General features: G+C 46.7%; 1 protein-coding gene across 4 annotated transcripts in view; it reads left to right on the forward strand.

Moving 5' to 3' along the window:
- The window catches only part of LOC130524306 (plasma membrane calcium-transporting ATPase 2-like), a 54,547-nt gene that overhangs the window by 12,603 nt on the left and 22,924 nt on the right, over positions 1-19,020 (forward strand). For 2 of the 4 annotated variants that reach the window (XM_057030315.1, XM_057030314.1), the window contains exons 2-7: positions 4,161-4,546; positions 11,109-11,306; positions 11,509-11,766; positions 11,871-11,996; positions 15,123-15,248; positions 16,526-16,561. In XM_057030315.1, coding sequence (XP_056886295.1) covers positions 4,351-4,546; positions 11,109-11,306; positions 11,509-11,766; positions 11,871-11,996; positions 15,123-15,248; positions 16,526-16,561 — 940 coding nt within the window. In that variant the 5' untranslated portion in view covers positions 4,161-4,350. The remainder of the gene's footprint in view (positions 1-4,160; positions 4,547-11,108; positions 11,307-11,508; positions 11,767-11,870; positions 11,997-15,122; positions 15,249-16,525; positions 16,562-19,020) is intronic. The other 2 variants (XM_057030317.1, XM_057030316.1) reach the window with 1 other exon arrangement.

Below are 19,020 nucleotides of genomic sequence, written 5' to 3' on the forward strand. Positions count from 1 at the left end.
GTTAGCGTTAGTGTTATAGCTGAAGTATTTCGATAGATTTGGAGTCACGTGGCTCAGAGTGGCAGATCAGGAACAACCTCACATGTCCTGCATCACTTCTCTATGGGAATGGGATTGAAATATAAATCAATTTAGGGAATAATTGCGTTATTGTGTGCAGTGCCAGTAATCTGCCCCTTCACTTATTTTATCATATTTCCATAATGTTTTCACACAGGAGGAGGCTTGGATACAGTCCTGCTTTCGTCTTCCCACCACGTGCCATCTTTTCCCATGATTCCAACTCGACACATAAAGGAAAACAGGAATTCTTACAATATCTGTGGGGTCCAGATGCTATTATGGTTAGAATCCTGGTTAAAAACCCGCTTGTTTCAGTCACTTTTGCAAGGAAGAAACGCTCGACTGCTCCTGAAAACGTGGCAGCGAGCTGATGAGTGTGCAACCAGTAGCGTGTTTTCCCTCCCGTGCCATCTGTTTGCACGTCTGCGGAGAGCGCGGGAATGCAGTAATGAGAACTTTGATGCTTTGCTGTTGCTATCATCTCTCCTTGATTGGATTTTTGACCCACATACTACCAAGGGTCCGCTTCTACCGGATCCACCACGATACGCCTCAATGCAGGAACCCCTAATGATTGTACATTTTAATGTGCAGTAAATTAATTATATCTAATAGGAAATGGGAAAAAAAATTAGCTAAAAAACCTTTCCCGGGATATTGTGACATCCATCCACCTTCTGTTCCAATCAGGTGTGGAACACTGAGTTTGACAGCGTGCGTATGTCGCTCGTCTTGTATTGGAGGGTGAAAGGATCGCTGATTGAGGCGGCAGATTATAGTCTATGATTCCGATTAAGAATCCAGGCCCTCGGAGAGAGATTAAAGCGAGGTACGCGTGTAGAGATAATCAGGCCCTTTTTGTCCCGATCCCGTTTCTGTCCGAGGAAAGGAAACTCCTGATTATGTTACGTCTTATAAAATAATCCCATAAGATTATCCTGCGTCAAGAAGGTCCCGATGCTCGGACCTGATGGGGGTCGACAGTCGGAAGAGCCGATGATTCCGAGTCAGGACCTGGGAATTGTGACATGAACGGAATGCAGCCAATCAGCGAGCTGACTGGGAACACGGAAACAGCTGTAAATGAGTTTAGTTTGGGACTTTTTTCCCCTTAAAGAAGTCCATCATTCCCTCTTCTCGCATGGCCTCTTCCTGTTGTGTTTGGATGGATCTCGTGTGATCACGTGAGATTTCTGTTTGTGGTGGGACGGAACCAAGGGAACTCAGGGTTTAGGGAGTCCTCATGTGTGGACCCCATCTAAGGTTGGTTCCATATCATGTCAGGGTGCAACCCCCTTGGCTTTGATCATCCCCATGATCTCTGGAAGATCAAAGCCCTCACCAAAACTTGACGGCATCTCCCTAGGCCGCTAACACTTCCTGGAAAGAGTTCTTTTGCTGACAGGAAGATAATCGAATGCCAGCTGTCACATGACGTCCTCTTCTATGTCAGTGGCCCTCGAGGCCGACTGTTGCACACCTGGATCGTGTGAATCAAACTGGGCCCTCGGCTCCGGATGCGTCCATCATCTGGCTCCTCCACCAGCAACACCTCCATCCAGGCTCCCCCTCCAACACTTGGCTTCCCCCAGCAATTATTCATACTCCCAACATCACTAAACCACACTGGGGGTGAGCGGGAAGCCTTTCTGCTTTTCTGTGTTCAAAAACACGCACGGACCTGCCCACAGCCACGTGCACGAGCGTGCTGGGTTGTCGTGTTTGCTGAACTGCCTCTTGCCTTTAGTTAGTGCCCTATCGGGATTTCCTTTTTCCACAAGACACATGACTGCAGGGTGTGGTTTCCTGCATAGTTGGCCTCTCTTTTTCCTCACATAGCCTGTTGTGCTCAGTCTGGCACGCAGTGGCTCCGCCCCTCCCACCCAGCGCACACACACACACCCACACACACACACATTTTCTAAAAGTAGTCTTTCTGTGATTCTAACGAGATTAAATGCAATGATTTGTGCCTTTGTGCGTGCATTCCTGGCCCAATGCCACACGAAGGGTGTGGCGAGCAGAACGCCAACATGCTGGATTTGTGGCGTGCGCCGCGGAAGGTGGCGCAGGCTGCCGGTTTAGTATGCAGAGCAGGTGTGTCTGCAGAGGAGCAGGGCACAGAGGAGGGAGAGGAAGGATGAGAGCGGCCAACAGCAGTCACTACTTTCAGATACGGTAACTTATTAGTTCGAATTAGCGCTAGCACAAGGAAACGAATCATCTGATGAACGCCTGCTAATTCCAGCGACTTCTAATTGTACAAGTAGCGCTAACCTTCATTTGTAGCTGCTAAACTAGAGCTGCCCTCAGAAGCGTGTTCCTTAGTCAGGTACCCCGACAGACGCTATAACTGATACAGTCGAGCGTAATTGAAGTTACTCTAAAGCAAATAACATTTCTCGTCAAGGTCACTCAAGGCTGGGCTGATTAAAAAGGTGATGAATGGCTTCAGCGTTCAGCACAACACTGAAGTCGCAGCGGGATCGGCTGCACCGTGGAGGAAGTGTCGGGGAATGAGTGCGAACAAAAAGAAAATGGATTATCTCCGTATTGTGGCGCCCCAGATATATGGGATAGAGAAACGTTTTATTTCAGTCGGAACCAGCGGCTCAGAGACGCTCAGGAAGGGGGGGGGGGGGGGGGGGGGCGAAGTCCTACAGACCAGGTGGTTCTGATGGAAAGGCATCGGAGTTTGCAGGAATTTGCGAGAGAATTCCGGAGCTCCGAAATGAGCGTTATTTGTTGGTCCTCCTGCTGAGAAGCACCAAGAGGTTACGATTCCGCTCGTCCCGATCGATCGGGATCATAAATGGCGCAGGGATGATGAATCGGATAGACGTCCGTGCGTGCGCTGGTCCACGATGGCCTGCATCCTGGCTGCCACTGTGAAAGGCGCTGACCTCACAATTGGCCGCGTCACCCGCGCACCAACGCCGGGAAGCATCTCGCCGGGATGCTGCGTGCGAGTGCTGGAGGGGGAGAGCGGTGGTCAGTCTTTGATGTGAACTTGAATAATGAGTGTTGATGGGTTGGAATTTCATCCTTTGGACCAACTCATTTGCTCTCTCGCTCTCCCCTTTGTCTCTCGCTCGCTCGCTCCCTCGCTCGCTCGCTCTCTCTCTCCGGCGCACATTCTTATCATCAGATTTGGGAGGCATTCAAACAAACACGGGTGATTAAGAAAGAAGAATCAAAGCTTCGGCCCGATGCCATTTTAGCATTTGAAACCTCACAGCGAGAAATGATGCTTGGATAAAAACTACGCTAGCACAAATACGGGCCGAGATTGGCACTGAACGATCCCAGTTGGCAACGTACGGTGCAGAATCATATATGAAGACAGTAAAACAGAGACATTTAGGCATCATTATAGCATTTGTGTGAAGTCTGATTGGCTACTTTCAGCTCTAATTGTTGCTTTCCCTGCCTTCCACGTGGTTTCCACGCTTATTTTATGAAGCTCTCTGGTGCGGGGACGTCAACAATTGATGTAGCTTTGTGACATTTTCGCGCTATCCAAGCATCTAACGAGCGACGGCGTGACTTTAAACATGCAGCGGTCTGGTACACGGTGACTCGGCATTTTCCTGAAGCCCAACGTGTAATTACAGAGCATCAGACGGTAACTGCTGTGGTTATAAGCATAAAGGATGACGGTGATGTTGGTTGAATCAATGGTGGCACGGTCAGATTTGATTAGCTAGGTTGGTTTCTCATTTTGGAAGAGGTTTCCTCAAACTCAACTGAACTTCAGGCAGCATTTTCTTATCGGCACTATTGTTTTATTGCGCTCTACTCTGGTTTTATTACAGGCTGAATGGTTAAAGGTTTCTGTTTTACTGAACTTGAGATTGGAATGGAAATTGATTACAGTGATTTGGACACCCCAGTCCAGGGTGTTTCATGGAGCAGCTGAATACATTTGTCATAAAGTTCTGTGTTCTGGAAACTCAAATCAGATAAGAATCCACCTAATTCCTTAGGTCAGAGCCATAATTAGGCCCGTTTGCTGCTGCTTATGTGATGTTGTGTGTGATTTCTAGTTGGATCCTGGGCGCTAAAATCTGTTTTCCCTGTTTCTGTTCACGCTACAGGAGCAAGAAAATGTCAATTTCCACCTTTGAATGGTAATCTCTGAGGAGCATGCTGACCCCGAGCAGGAGTTAACCTGCCATTTCACCCACTTTCGCCTGTGAGAGCTGAACTACCCGCGTTTCCTCTAAACCACGACTGCGACACTTATATAGTAGGAGAAGCAGCAGTTGCCAACCTTTCAACGCTACCATGGCCAACAATATGGGAGAGCACCCTCCTGGGAATTCGGTTGCAGAGGGCAACCACGACGGGGAGTTTGGGGTGACCCTGTTGGAACTGAGGGACTTGATGGAACTGCGCAGCACGGAGGCCGTCAACCAGATTCAGGACACCTACGGAGACGTGCAGGCCATCTGCCGCCGACTGAAAACATCTCCGATAGAAGGTAAGAGTGTTTCTGCGTATCCAACACTGCAGGAAAACCTCCTGAATTGATGTTTGCCAACGGGCCAGATGTTTGAACGCTAGCTGGCTGGCTGTGAACGTCTAATGGCGATGAACTGAATACAAATAAATGTGAACTTCTTTCTGTATTTCCACAAAGCAGCGAAGTGTCATTTTGGAAATGTGCCGAGGAAATAAATTCAGAGCGGTTGTTGCTTGAACGCTACCTCGACCGCCGGCGCTCAGTTTAGCTCACCAGGCCCGGAATTTTGCTTCGTTTGGCGATTGCGATCGGGAGACGCGTTGTCGAGCGGGTAATTATGGCACAACCTGTCCAGGCGTTTGCTTTATCTGTCCATCATCAAATTTGTTGGCAAGCTCGGCTACGCAGCCGTCAGGGCGTCATGCTGACTAGCTAACTAGCTTTAGATAGGCTAACTAGCTTTAGATAGGCTAACTAGCTTTAGTCTGTCGGTCGCCTGTAAACATGAGCATTCATTTCTGCCTCCATGAGGCTTCCAAAGCCTTCCAATCTCCTCTTTACCACTTTAGAATTTCAATTCAAATGCTCCATTTCCCTGCGATCAGTTAACCTGATGGAGGAACGAAAAACGTTTTTAAAGTTTTAAACCGACTCCTTTTGTGCTACGAAGGAGCATTTTTTTGACAGCCAAGATCAATCAGGGTTGGCTAAGATTATGTTTCCTGCAAAGACACAGTTGAAGTGGCACATTTGTTATCAGCACCATGTGTCATGACAGATTGGGGCGCTGCTTAGTGCTATCTCCATAACAACACTTAGAAGAATGGTAGCTTGTTCCAGAAAACATGTAATATCAGCAGAAGCAGAAGTCTTTGACCCTCCAAAACACGATCATTTATTGTCAATTATATCCTGTCTAACACAAAATATTACTTAAATATTGTAAAAAGTTCTTTTTAATCGTACCCACAGTCATGAGGGGGGCGCGTCTGATCGGTGGACGCTGGTGTCTGGGTTCAGTGGGGCTCACCTGCGTTCCGAACAGACTTTCAAGTTTAACGTTTTAAAACCAGCTCTGTTTAATGTTGCCCGAGTCTTTGCAGCAGGAGGAGACGTGTCGGCAGAAAAGCAACATCCATTACTAACTAGAATTCAACCTTAACCAGGCCGAGGCGTTTACTGACACCTGTTACCGACAGTAAAACCTGACGTTTGGTTTTATTATTGTAATCAAGTTCTACGACTAAAGCTCGTTCTCACGCTAATGCCTTTAGGCTTCAGTCAACCATAGTGCCGATCACCCGAATGCACCTAACATGCTAGTGCATTATGGGAAATAAAGGATTGAGGGGGGTGTGGTCACAACAGTAACGATCTGTCGTTGCGTGGTTGGCATCGGTCTTGGTGGGTCCGTCCCAGTGAAAATAGGAATCCAGGTAAAGTGAATCATTTCTTGAGTAGAGCACATGACTGTTCTCTGATTACTAAATGGAAGAGAGTAATGATCTATGGAGCCATTAGGGGAACAGGCTGGAACTAATTTCAATCCTGGAATGGACCAATGCACATAAACACAATCTCTCCCAGCCCCCATCTTCATCTCTACTTCTATCTGGATCTATCGATCGTTCAATCTGTCTCATTTTCTGTCACACACACACGCACACACACACACACACACACAGGGATTAAAGATGAGAGAGAGAAAAGACACAATGTCGGCCATTTTCTGGCTGCGAAAAAAAATCAAATTGCTCATCGCCCTGGTGTGTGTGTGTGTGTGTGTGTGTGTGTGTGTGTGTGTGAGGGTGAAGTATGTGTGAAGTGTGTGTGTGGGAAGGTCGGCATTCAATATCTTAAACACTAAAGGGGCTCTCAGTTCTGAGTTCACATTTCAAAGCCCCATCACATCCTCTGACATCCTCCCTTTTGTTGCTTTTTCCATGTTGTGTTTTTTTATTTAGTTCTTTATTTTTGTCCTATAATGCCACTGCGCAGGCCCATCATTAAATGAGCCATTTAGCCAAAAGTGAAAGCGTTTACAGGAGTCGACCCTGCAGCATCCCAGGCAGGAGAGGATGAAATGATTCCCGTTCTTCCTTCTGCCTCCTCTCTTTAGCCGTTGCCCTCTCCCCCTGTTCTGGGCACCCTCCTCTCGTGCACCAGCTAACTTCATGTCCTCTCTCACCACGTGTGTGTATCCCCTCTTTGCTCTTCCTCAGCAGCAGCAGCAGCAGCAGCAGCAGCGTCCCTCTGATATATCCTCAGTAAATATCCAAAGCTTCTCACACCGGCCTCCCTGGCTTTATCTCTTAAACATCTAACGTGTGCCGTCCCTCTGATGAACTCCTTTCTGATCCTGTCCATTCACCATTCCGTTCTTTCAAAGAGCACCTCAACATTTTCATCTCTCCGAGCTCCAGCTCTGCATTCTATCTGTTCCCGGGTGCCACCAGGACGTCGCCAGGCTCGCACACCTTGACCTTATTTGGCAAATGATGCCTGCAGCTACTGCTGTCATGTGACAGAACACGCCACATGGACCATATTTGTACAGTGGAAATGGAGAGAACAGAGCGGCCATTTGATCTTTAGTCGACACCTGACAATTACAGGCCAAGACGATTTTAAACGCTGCGTCATCCGAGCGTTCATTTATATACGAGGACCTCTACACTGCAGGGAAAAAGGAACACGCTGTTCCTTATTGATGGACTATACATGATTCAGGGCAACCTCATCCTTCATCTTTTCCTATCCCTCTCTCCCCTCTGCCCTCTCTCTCCCTCATCCCGTCTCCTATCTGTCCTCCTCTCTCTCCCCTCGCTCACTCCCTCCTATTTTCCTCTCTCTCTCATCCTCTGACTCTTATGTCAGACGCCCAAACAGACCAAAAACAACTTGTCGTATACACACTGTACATTTTAAATATATGGCGATTGATTCCTTTTATGGTTAAAGTATAAATCCAACAAAGATGAAAATCTTCAAATGTGTTCGACGCTGAACTGCTGCCGGAGGAGAGAAAGTATCGCCTGGTTGGGGCTCGTCTCACGTGGAGGATCCCGTCAAATAGCAACACGGGATGAGTTTGGCAGCTTTTGCCCTTCAGAGCTGCCAAACCACAGGCATCTTCACAGCATCATGGATGCAGACCAGGGTGAGAGTGTCGTGTGTGTGCAGCGGTAACACCAAATAGTTGTGAAGCTTTCACAGCAACACTGGTGATAGTGAGTCAACTGGGATTCATAGAAAAGGGTCATCCATAACGACCGTGTTTTCTGGAGTATATGTCGCTCCGGAGTTTAAGTCGCACTAGCCAAAAAATGCATATTAAAGAAGAAAAATAGATATATAAGTCGCACTGGACAATAAGTCGCATTTTGGGGGAAAATTTATTTGATTAAATCCGAGACTAAGAACATACATTTCATCTTGAAAGGCAATTAGCATGGATTAGCAATAGGGTTACGGTATGCTAATGTAACAAATTCAGCTACATGACCCACAACGAACTGAGTACGTGTCTGCTTTGTTAACGTAACATATTAACAGTTATTCAGATAACTATAGCATAAAGAACATCCGAGCAAGTTTACTAAACAATCAAGTCTAACTCCATAGACGAAGCACCGCTTCTTCTTCTGCGTCGCTAAAGGAACTCATTCCTCAGTACACACGCCTAGAGCGCCCCCTTGTGGTTGTCAGTGAAAATAACGAACATGTGAAATTCTGTAATAATGTATTTATTTAAGTCGCTCCGGAGTACAAGTCGCACCCCCTGACAAACTATGAAAAAAAGTGCCCCTCATAGTCCGGAAAATACGGTATATATTGGGGTACACTCGCAGCAACAGAGCTTGAAGTTATTGAATATGAAACAGTGTTCCTCTTTTCCTCCCTTAATGAGGAGTAAGAGACGGCACTAGTCTTCCTATGGTTGTTGGGTAGTGGCACAAAAACTCAAGTTCTAATAAAGGGCAGCAATCACACAAATGAGGCAAGCTTCCAAAAATATTACTCACAAATGTGATTGACCCAAAGATACTTAAAATAGGGGGGAAACACAACTAAATTTGGAGAAACCTCTGACACAAAGACTAAAAAAACCTACTAATAGACACATTATACATTATACACGAGGGAACATTTAAAGATGGAGGCCACGAAAGAAAGAGATTTCAATCGTTTGACCGTAAAACAGCAGAAACTAAGTGTTTTTTTTTAGGGGAAAACTACTGAGCGGCTCCACCTGTGATGTCCGCTGTAGCGCTGGAGGTCAGGAGGCCTCTTCAAGGACGGGGGGGTTGCAGACGTATCACTGCGGCTGCCATTCATCGTCTCCCTAATATTTAAATAAATGTGAAGCCTTCAAGCTGGTGTATATTTAGTCCATTTATTTGAACATGGGATTCAAAAGACCTTCATAGATGAACAAAAGTGAGCCTAAAAATAAATAGCTATATTCAGAAAAATGCTAAGTAGCTGCACATTCTGTCACTGCTCCACAGAGGAGACAGGAGACGCTTTTTCTGTCGCTTCCATATTACTTTATATAAAACAATCAGTCTCTTCAGACAAAAATCTAAAAGTAGCAACGGTGACATGGATGTAAATGTTTCATCTGCTAGATTTTCTTTGTTGTACCAATGCTGCTCAGCTCTTACTCTTACTATCCTTTGTTGAGCCGGTCTATTTCCCTTTTAATTTGGCTACACTGGGATGGAACATGTACTTGTGGGGGGAGCAGCAGAGCTGAGGACGTGGGTTGTGCCCAAGTCTCTGCCTGCATCAAACTGCTTGTTCTGCCATTGACTTGTTGGGGCCATTGGATGCTGCAAGTCAGGAGAAACAGAACATACTGGCAGTTCAGTCACATGTGGAAGAAGCACAACAGCCACGACAGCCTGGCGCCCGGCACCGAGCTTGTCACGAGCCTGACCGTCCCCCCCAACCCCAACCCTGAATTACAAGTGCTCAGTGGGGTTGAAGTCAGGCCCGCTTCAGGAGTTCAGGAGCAGGTTCTAGAGATATGAGATTGTCTCCGGGAGCCTCGTTTTACCAGGGAGGGGGATACCGACCCACACCGTTGCACTGGAAATCCCGCTCCTCTGTCGGCGCCATGGCCAGCATTGTTCTCCACGTCCAACTGCGTCGGCAGAAACGGGTCTCATTGCAGAACATAAATTTCCAATGAGGCACCAGACTGCACCTGGGGGGTACGTGGTTTGACATGGTTTTACACGGTGCCACATTCCCGACAAATACGGCACCGTTAAAAAGGGAATTGAAATTTTTTGCACAGAGTTTTGAACCAAAGTGCACTGTCATGGCCCCTCCTCCTCCTCCTCCTCCTGCCCCTCCTGTTTGCCCCTCCTGTCGCTGGACTCTCCTCGACGTCACAGATGCAGACATCCAGAAGTGGACGGTACTGGATGTACTCGGGTGAATCTCCTCCACCCGCGGGGCCCCTGCAAACTTGTTTAATTCCCTCTGGCCACTCTGCCCCACCCCAGAGTCTTTTGGCCCCTGGTGCCTCTCTGGGATATGTGGAACGGGGCCCAGTAGAATTGTCCTCCCATCACCCAACTGGTTCTCCAGCGAAGGTCAGCAGCTCCCTACCGCTACACGCCTCGCAGGGTTGGCAAGGATGTCGCCGGCTCCGAGTCTTCACGCCCTCCTCCTGAAAGATGTCAACACCTATATTTTTAGCCACGCCGCCTTGGTTTTTGAACGCCATGGCGGGGGCAGCGGCGCCGCACACACCAACTTTCTTCCTGTGAATTGCCGATACATCGGTTAGATTCTTATTCAAACTTTTTTTTTTGTCAATGGTCTTTTTATGAACTTTTGCGTCCAAAGTACTTTTGACTGTCTTGTGCGTCAAGATATTTTTTGGGGTTTTAGTATATTTTCAGATTAGAGGTTGAAGTTAATTCTACAAAGGTTGTGAGCTCAAACACCTTAAAATCTTCCTTTCTCCTGCACTTTTACATAAGGAACAAAATGACTAATGAAACGCGAGTGTTCCTGCTCTGCCTTCCCTCTTTTTATTCTTTTTATTTGGACAATAAACAAGCATTACTGTGGATATGAGTCACTGCTGGAGAAAGACCTACAGCCCTGAAATCATTAACTCTTCAGATCTCTGTGCCGAAGGGGATAGAAACACCACCACGCTTCAGTACATACTGTATTTCATTTTATTTATCACGTCCACCTACATAGTCCACTTGAACCCTTACATCAGGAGCACAATTGTCTCCTGTCATGATTGATTCTTCTGTCACCCACGGGGCTCATTTTCTCTGAAAACTTCTCATCATATTGTAAACTTCCAGTCGACTACCGGAACTCTTTCCAAAAGTACGTAATGTGTTATTATTTGAATTTAAATTGCAGTCTTTTTTGGCACTCGGTGTGGTCATATGGTTATGCAAGACGTTGCATTTTTTTGTGTGGCGTCACACACAAAGTTCTGTTTTCGATTTAATTTGCCTCTATTTCCTCTTCAGTGTTTGTTTATGTTGCAATTGCTCTTTATTGATCTGAGCTTTGTGTTGTGTGTGTGTGTGTGTAGGACTTTCGGGCAACCCATTTGATTTGGAGAATCGTCATAAAGCATTCGGACAAAACTTCATTCCCCCCAAGAAGGCCAAGACCTTCCTGCAGCTGGTGTGGGAGGCCCTGCAGGATGTCACGCTCATCATCCTGGAAGTTGCTGCCATCATTTCCCTGGGCCTCTCCTTTTACCACCCCCCAGGGGGCGACAGTGAAGGTCGGTGCATCCAATGGTCTCTCACTCAATATGATACTTTACATCATTAAAGTGCAAAATCTTGGGTGTCGTATGAACTAAAACTTCTGAGAAGATCAATGGCAGCAACTAGTTTTAAATGTACAAAAACACCTTCAGCTGCCCCGAGGATTAAAGATCTTGGTTTGAGGTTCTGATGCGGTGCGTTGTTGCTGTTTTGCAGCGTGCGGCCAGGTCGCGGGCGGCGTGGAAGATGAGGGAGAAGCTCAGGCTGGATGGATCGAAGGTGCTGCCATTTTGTTCTCGGTCATCATCGTGGTCTTGGTCACGGCCTTCAACGACTGGTCCAAGGAGAAGCAGTTCCGTGGGCTTCAGAGTCGTATTGAGCAAGAGCAGAAGTTCACCGTTATCCGGAAAGGCCAGGTGATCCAGATCCCCGTGGCTGAAATCGTGGTGGGAGACATCGCTCAAATCAAATACGGTAAACAAAGCAGTCAAATAATCAACAATTTATTAGCGTTTACTGTTTATTTTTAATAATGAGATTTACAATCGGATGGAAATGTGTTCCAACTATTCCTGCAGGAGACTTGCTTCCTGCTGATGGCATTCTGATCCAAGGGAATGACCTGAAGATCGATGAGAGTTCTCTGACCGGTGAGTCGGATCAGGTCCGGAAGTCTTTGGAGAAGGACCCGATGCTGCTGTCTGGTGAGTCCCCTTGTTGGTTTTTTAAGTGTTCCACACTGCCCACAGAACACCCTGATGTGTGTGTCTGTGTGATTAGTGGTTATATTTTAACAATTTGTATGTTTTTGGATCATTTTGGCCAGTTTCTTTGTATTTCTGTGACATTCCAGAGCATTTGGAAGGTTGTCAGATATGTGGGGGGGGACTTTATCATTGCATTACATTACATAAGTCTTTGGCCTCTGCTGTGACAGTTGGACTTTAGCTTTTGCTCCTTCAACTCCTGTTGATTATCCATGAGACTGGAGCCAACCTTGGCCAGATTAAGCTGATCGGACCTGATTGGTCAAGATGCACCCCGGAAGGTTTGGGCACCTCTGCTCGTGTTTTCACGTGAAGATGAACTTATCTCCAAGCACGGGGGTTCGAGGCCCTCTGTTCAAGGCTGTTCGGCCTCTGGACCACCGGAGCCGGACCTTGGTCCGCATTGCCGGCACCAAGTCAGACCTGTTTCTGGTGCACGTTGTCCTCTCTCACCGGTTCTCTTCATAATCTCTAAGGACAGAATTTCTAGGCGTAGCCAGAGGAAGTCCAGTTCGGGTACCACAGAATTTCACCTCTGCTTTGTGCAGATGATGTCCTGCTGATGTCCTCATCAAACCAGGACCACCAGCATGTACCGGGTCAGTTTGCAGCCCAGTGCAAAGCAGCAGGGATAAGAATGAGCACCTCTGAATCTGAGGCCATGGTTCTCGACCGGTAAAGGTCCAGGTTGGTGGAGGAGTTCAGGAATCTCGGGGTCTTGTTCCCGGTGAGGGGAGGACGGAGTCGGAGTACCGGACCGTCATGGTGGAGAGAACTTAGTGGCAAGGCAAAGCTCTTGGTTTAGCGGCCAGGCTAAGCTCCTACTCTCACCTACGGTCAGGAACTTTGGATAATGATCGAAAGGACACGATTACGGACACAAGCAGCTGCAGGGTGTCTGGGTGCTCCCTTGTGGAGGGTGAGAAGCCCAGTCCCTCAGTAGGAGGAGCTCAGAATAGAGCCATTGCTCCTTCGAGTTGAGAATCAAATGAGGTGGCTAAGTCATCTGCTTTGGATGTCCCCTGGACACCTCTCTAGGGAGGTGTTCCAGGCATGGCCCACCGGGAGGAGGCCCTGAGGCAGACCCAGGACACGCTAGAGAGACTGTCTCTTGGCTGGCCTGGGAGCACCTCGGAATACTCCCAGAAGAGCTGGAGGAAGCGCCTGGGGAGAGGGAAGTCTGGGATCTCTGCTTAGGCCCCAATTCCAGATGAAGCGGAAGAAGACGAGACAATAACAGAAAATGAAAAGGGCCGGCGTTAAAGCGTGGCCACCCTAAGACCTTTGTCCCTGCTAGCACCACCTGTAGCAAGTGTGACAGCTTGTCAGGAGGCTTTTACTTCCATTCTTCCTTACACAAGTCGTCCGGTTCTTGAGGTGGCTCTTTGTGGATTTGAAAGCGTTTGAGTTCATCATCCATTTGTAGAAGCGTCCTCTTTTCAACTTCAGCTCTTTTAACAATGCTCCTCTGTTTGCTTCTGGAATTTCTCTTCAATTTAATGAATCCACTCATTCATGTCCCGGGGAAATGGGCCGCATGACCAAAGTATAATGGATCCACCCTCTTGCTCTTTTCATGACGTTCTCTGTCCTTTGTGCTCCAAACCTACCTTCGCTCATTGCGGCCGAACAATTCTATTTTGAACCTCACTGATTTCCAGGGTCAGGATTTGGCTCATCTAGATGTTCTTTAATAAAATGTTGTGGTGCGGGAGGGGCTTTCTTCCGATGCATCTTCCCTGAAGGTGTCTCTGAACCACAACCCCCGAGTCCGCAGGATCTTCCTGGAGGCCTCTGACAGCTTCTGACTTGTTTTCCTAGCAACTTTCTACCGGTCCCTCGAGGCCTTTTCTTGACCTCCCGTGGTTCATGTTAACGGCCATTTCGTAATTACTTTGTCAACTGTGGAAACCCTGAAAACACTTGGCTATCTTGTAACAGCCTTCTCCCGCTTTGTGGCCATCAATCATTCCCAGAGTGCTAAGCAACAGTTTAGAGGAATCTGCGGCCGCTGGAAAAGATGAGAGAAGTCCTTATGAAGCTTTGAAAGTAGCATCGTCTGACCTTTCTTAATGGTGACTGTTAACCAGCCATGACCCTTACAGACTAATTAGTCTGATCGTTTGGTCAAAGCCAGCTGAGAGCTCAGACCTCCTGGGGTTCCCATTCATTTGCAGTGTGCTCTTTTTCCTTGTTTTACTCTAAAGTTGTACAAAAGCGAAAACAATTATGCCTTTTGGAGCTTCCACCTGCTTAACTGACATTTTTACAGGGGTGCCCAAACATGTGCACACATCTGTCTCAGCCTCAAATGCATATCAGAACCAAGGCAGGAGATCACAAGTGGCTCCAGAGCCCAGGAACAGGGTTGAGCTGGGGAAGGAGCTGCACCAAAGGTTCCCAAGAGCACAGTGACCTCCGTCACTCGGAGCAAAGCGGGCACCAGTGAAGTTTCTTGGCGTCCGCATCATGTTGGATGTTTTTCAGTGCAGACTGGTCAGGCTTGAGGGAAATGAGAGCTACTCTTAATGAGAGCCTCATCTGGAGTGCTCAGGACTCTAGATGAGGCCTGAGCACTCCAGATGAGAGCCTCAGGACGTCAGGCTGAGCCCAAAATCCACCCTCCAGGCAAAGCATCACAGCCAAGAAGGCTGAGGGCCGGAACTGCTACCAGATACGCATTGACTAAGCCTTTATTAACGGCCCCAATACTTATGGCAATGCAGTACTTTAGATTAGCTTTTAAAAAAAAAAAAAAAAAAGTAAATTAGCTAATATCTTTAAGATGGATTAGTTTTTTCTTCCATTTTTTTCAACAGAAAATGTGTGTTTTTAATTTTGTCTTTATCGGCTCTAATTCAATTTTAGAATTAATTTAACATAAAAGATCATAAATCGCCATTTAATTCCCACACACTTGTTTACATGGTCAATTTTGGAGTTATCACATGGTGAAAAAAACAGATATATTGTAAAGAATTGTGCTTATGCTTAATGTGCAATGAATACCTGACTCAGGAGGTAGAAAAAACCCAACCAGCAGATTTTTCTGGCCCTTTACAGGAACCCACGTGATGGAGGGATCAGGCAGGATGGTGGTGTCGGCTGTGGGCCTCAATTCTCAAACTGGGATCATCTTCACTCTGCTGGGTGCCAGTGAAAACGATGAAGAGAAGAAGGTCAAGAAAGGTAAAACTCTAGAAACGCCTGCCGGGAGGTTAAAAGCCCCACAAACGCACGTTTTCTGACGTTTTTATGACTAGTTTTGATAAGGTCTGTGTCGATTTGACGTAACCTCCTGTTCTTTAAGCTGACTCCGTCCACAGGTAGTTCAGCAGGTCAAGCTGAGCTGCAAAAGTCTAATTGTTTGAAAGGTCTATACATATTTCAACGTTTGTGAGTCTTAATCTCATCAGTAGAAGTAAGAATACAGTTAAAGTTCTTTATTGTGTCGTCCCAGAAGAACATTTGTTACCACAAAATAATTAATATTTCCACGTCCGCCTGAAAAGGAACACAATAATCTACTAAACTAAAAATAAGGGATGACGAAGATTCTGTTCATGCCTAAGTTATTCATTAAAGTTTATGTATAGTTTTCAGGAGTTGAGCTAAAATGCCAAAGTCCAGACGAGCTTTGTACAGTCACAGAGCAGTTTGTTGTAAACCAACAGGCTTCTGCAGGTCTATATTGCTTGTGATTTGCTTGTGATCATGCTAACCCCTTTTACACATTTTATTTTGTTTTCAAATTTGTGTCTGATCATTTGTTTTAGTGGCTGAAGTTTGATTTTGTCAGGCATTCATTGTGATTTGGCTGAATGAACTAGTTCAATGGACAGAGATGCACATTTATACTTGGGCTAACAAGTCTGGCATGAGATTTTTCTTCCCCTCCATCCAGTAAAACGAAATCATTCAGCTCGTCATGTAATTCCCGCCTTCCACTCGGGCTCTCAAATAAGCCATTTAGCCCTTTTTTCGTTTTGCACATGTTTGCAGCCTCATCTTTCGTCTGATGGAGATTTTATTTTGGCTTCAGACCGAGTTAAAATGTGCTCATAATCATGCTAAAATCTCCCCCCGTGAATGAAGAAAAAGATCGACTCACACTTTGACATGACATCTTACTGACGTGGCAATTTAAAGGAAACTAGCTGATCGCTGGCACACAATCCCTAATGTCCAAAGATTGAAGTTGCATTTTAGTTCACTCCTTTTCTAGCGAGCTCTAAGTAGGTTTTGTCCCCTTTGTTCTGAATTGCCGTGGACGTTGGCTCTCTGCCACAGGGAATTTGTGCATCTCTCTCCTACGATACGTCCATTCCTGCCCACGGTACTCACAGAACACGCATACACTTTGTGGGTCGCTATTAGTTTGAACTTTGTGCTCACCCTCGGTTTCAGTTGATCATAACTTTTTTCTTTGAGCCATCTTATTCCACCCTCTCTCTTTGTCTGAACAGGTAAAAAACAAGGACCCCCTGAAAATCGCAACAAAGGTAACCCCTCCATCCAGCCATTCATCTACTGTTGCTCTCTGTCCCTCCATCTTCCCTGTGATTCACCGGCTCCTTAAACTCCACCCTGCTGCTATATCAAGAGGGTGATATTCTCCTGTCTTGCTTTGTCTGCAACAGGGTGCAACTCTCAACATTTCAAGTCTTGAACAGCCAACCGGGTTTTGTAACTTGTAGCGCGATCATGGGAACACGGCTGTGCCTTATTCCAAGCTGGCGACACCAAAAAGGTTTAACAGTTTTTCCCAGTTAACTGGGAGCTGGTTCCACAGCAGGGGGTCCTGATGGGTGAGAAGCTTGACCCAGCATTATTCCGAGTGTCTAGCAGACTTTTGGGATGGTTATGGTGCCATTAGCTCCCCCCAGCTGTGATGGAGTTTGGCCTCTGAGGACCTGGTAGGTGAGGAGAAGGATTTTGAGGTTTATTCTGGACTTGATGGGCAGTCTATGACGAGAAGCAGTATGGTCTCCCGCTTCCATGCCTGCCACATTGCTGTGCTACAAGTGGCAGGTTTGTTCTACGAGCCTAAAGCCGACAGAACAAACGGAACATTTGTTTACCTTCTTAGCCCAGCGGGAGTTCACTAGGGTCTAGTCACAGCAGCCTCCCCTACTGATGGTAAAACTAGGACGGGAACTGCCGTGTTGTCACACTGCCATTATAGAAGGACGCAAGAAGATAGCAAAGAAAGTGAGGGCAACTAGGGCTAGCTGTTTAAAAAGGGCGGGCAGGGGTGGGCGCTGCACCGTTGATGAGCCAGTCAGGGTCTGACGTGTGTCTGCGCCACCTGTGCGTATCTGAAAGTACCAGACTGCAGCCCCAAAGTAGCACCCGGTACTTTCCCTTAGTGGAAACGCACAAAAACAGCCAGTGGAAACGGACGATAGAACATGGATACATTTTAAAATAATGCAGCAGCTATTTGAATGGAAATCCCAAAGCAATATGCCAGACAAGCCTTATTATTGATCGCTAAATGGACATTAGCGCTTTTTAACCTTGCAGCGTCCTTGGCTGCTGCTGCTGCTGATGATGATGCTGATGCTGCTGATGCATCTGTGCCTTCGTAGCTTTGATGACTGTGTTTGTGTTAATGATGTCATTGCTTATATCTTCAAACACGAGCAGCCAACTGTCTCCTTTGTCCCATGTGATCCCACACGTGTCCAACTTCCTCTGCAAGCTGTCAAAACACACGCGGGCGCACGCGCTCACACTCCTCCCAGCCTCCCATGGCTGCAGCATCTGCTGCAGACAGGATGTTTCCTGATATACACTGAAATAAATACACACCTTTCACAGAACTGCAGCGAAATATTAATCATCCACGGTGCCCAGCCTCACCCAGCAGTTTACTTCACGCTGACTCTTCATTTAAAGCTGGAAAAGTTTTTTTCTATTCCTATTTTTTGCGTAATTTCCATCGCACAGTTGCCATTACATTTTGATCCGCTGGGAAAAAAAAGATCCAAAGTTCAAAATGAGCCCCATTGTTTCGATTTGATAGCCCTAGCATTCGTTTTTGCTGACACCCGGAATCATCCAAAGATAGCGGCCGTGTCCTGGCTGAAGCAAGGCTGCCACTGAGTGAGAGTTGCACCCTTGCAATATTACTGGCCTGTGTTCTGTTAGCTCTTCTCTTTTTATCCTCACTTTTTTGTCCCCTCTCAGTTCTCACAGTTGCCTTTGCAGGGTGTTGCTCAGGACGTCATATTGTCTTGTACTCACTGTTTGATTCTCTCCGACTCGCTATTATTTTTGTGTGTTGCTAAAGTCTCCTGCAGCCTCCACAGCTCTGAAGCCTGCTCCCCCTCTTGTCTTTGTTGTGGTTCTGCATCGCTGTTGTATTTTGATTTGGTTTCATTTTGATTTCTGGGGCGATTGTTTCCGTTTTTCTTCTTTCCGTCAACTTTGCTGTTTTCTTGATTGTCAGACGCCCCGTGCCTGCCGTGCGCTCTCGTTGGTCAGAACTGTTAGTAGTTCTGTGATTGGTTAGTGGGTCCAAGTCTTGTTTGTGTGCAGTTGTGTCACTTACCTCTGTGTTGTGGTTCGTCTTCATATTGGACCATGTGCAAAAAGCCCAACAGCTTCCTGGTTTCACACAGACTCCCTCTATGTCATATTGAGGCCATGCTGTAATAACTGCCCTCGGGTGGTAATTAAGTCTTACTTCTACATGTGGAGCACACGTTGAACCTAAAGTAACAAACACAAACAAAGAAGCCTCACGTAAGAAAGCTTCGCTAATCCAAAAGTTTTTCCTTATTTTTACTCTGACCTGCGATCCCGTCGGCTGACGACCGTTGGTTTAGAGTAATCTGTCGAAGAACTAGATCCTAAGAACTAAATCTACTGGTAAGTATCGCAAAGGCAGCTCAGAGCAGCCCTCCAGTGCACCACACAATTTACTCTTGTTTTGGATGACATTATCGTTTTTAAT

The sequence above is a fragment of the Takifugu flavidus genome, chromosome 4, assembly GCF_003711565.1.
Source record: "Takifugu flavidus isolate HTHZ2018 chromosome 4, ASM371156v2, whole genome shotgun sequence".
NCBI lineage: Eukaryota > Metazoa > Chordata > Actinopteri > Tetraodontiformes > Tetraodontidae > Takifugu > Takifugu flavidus.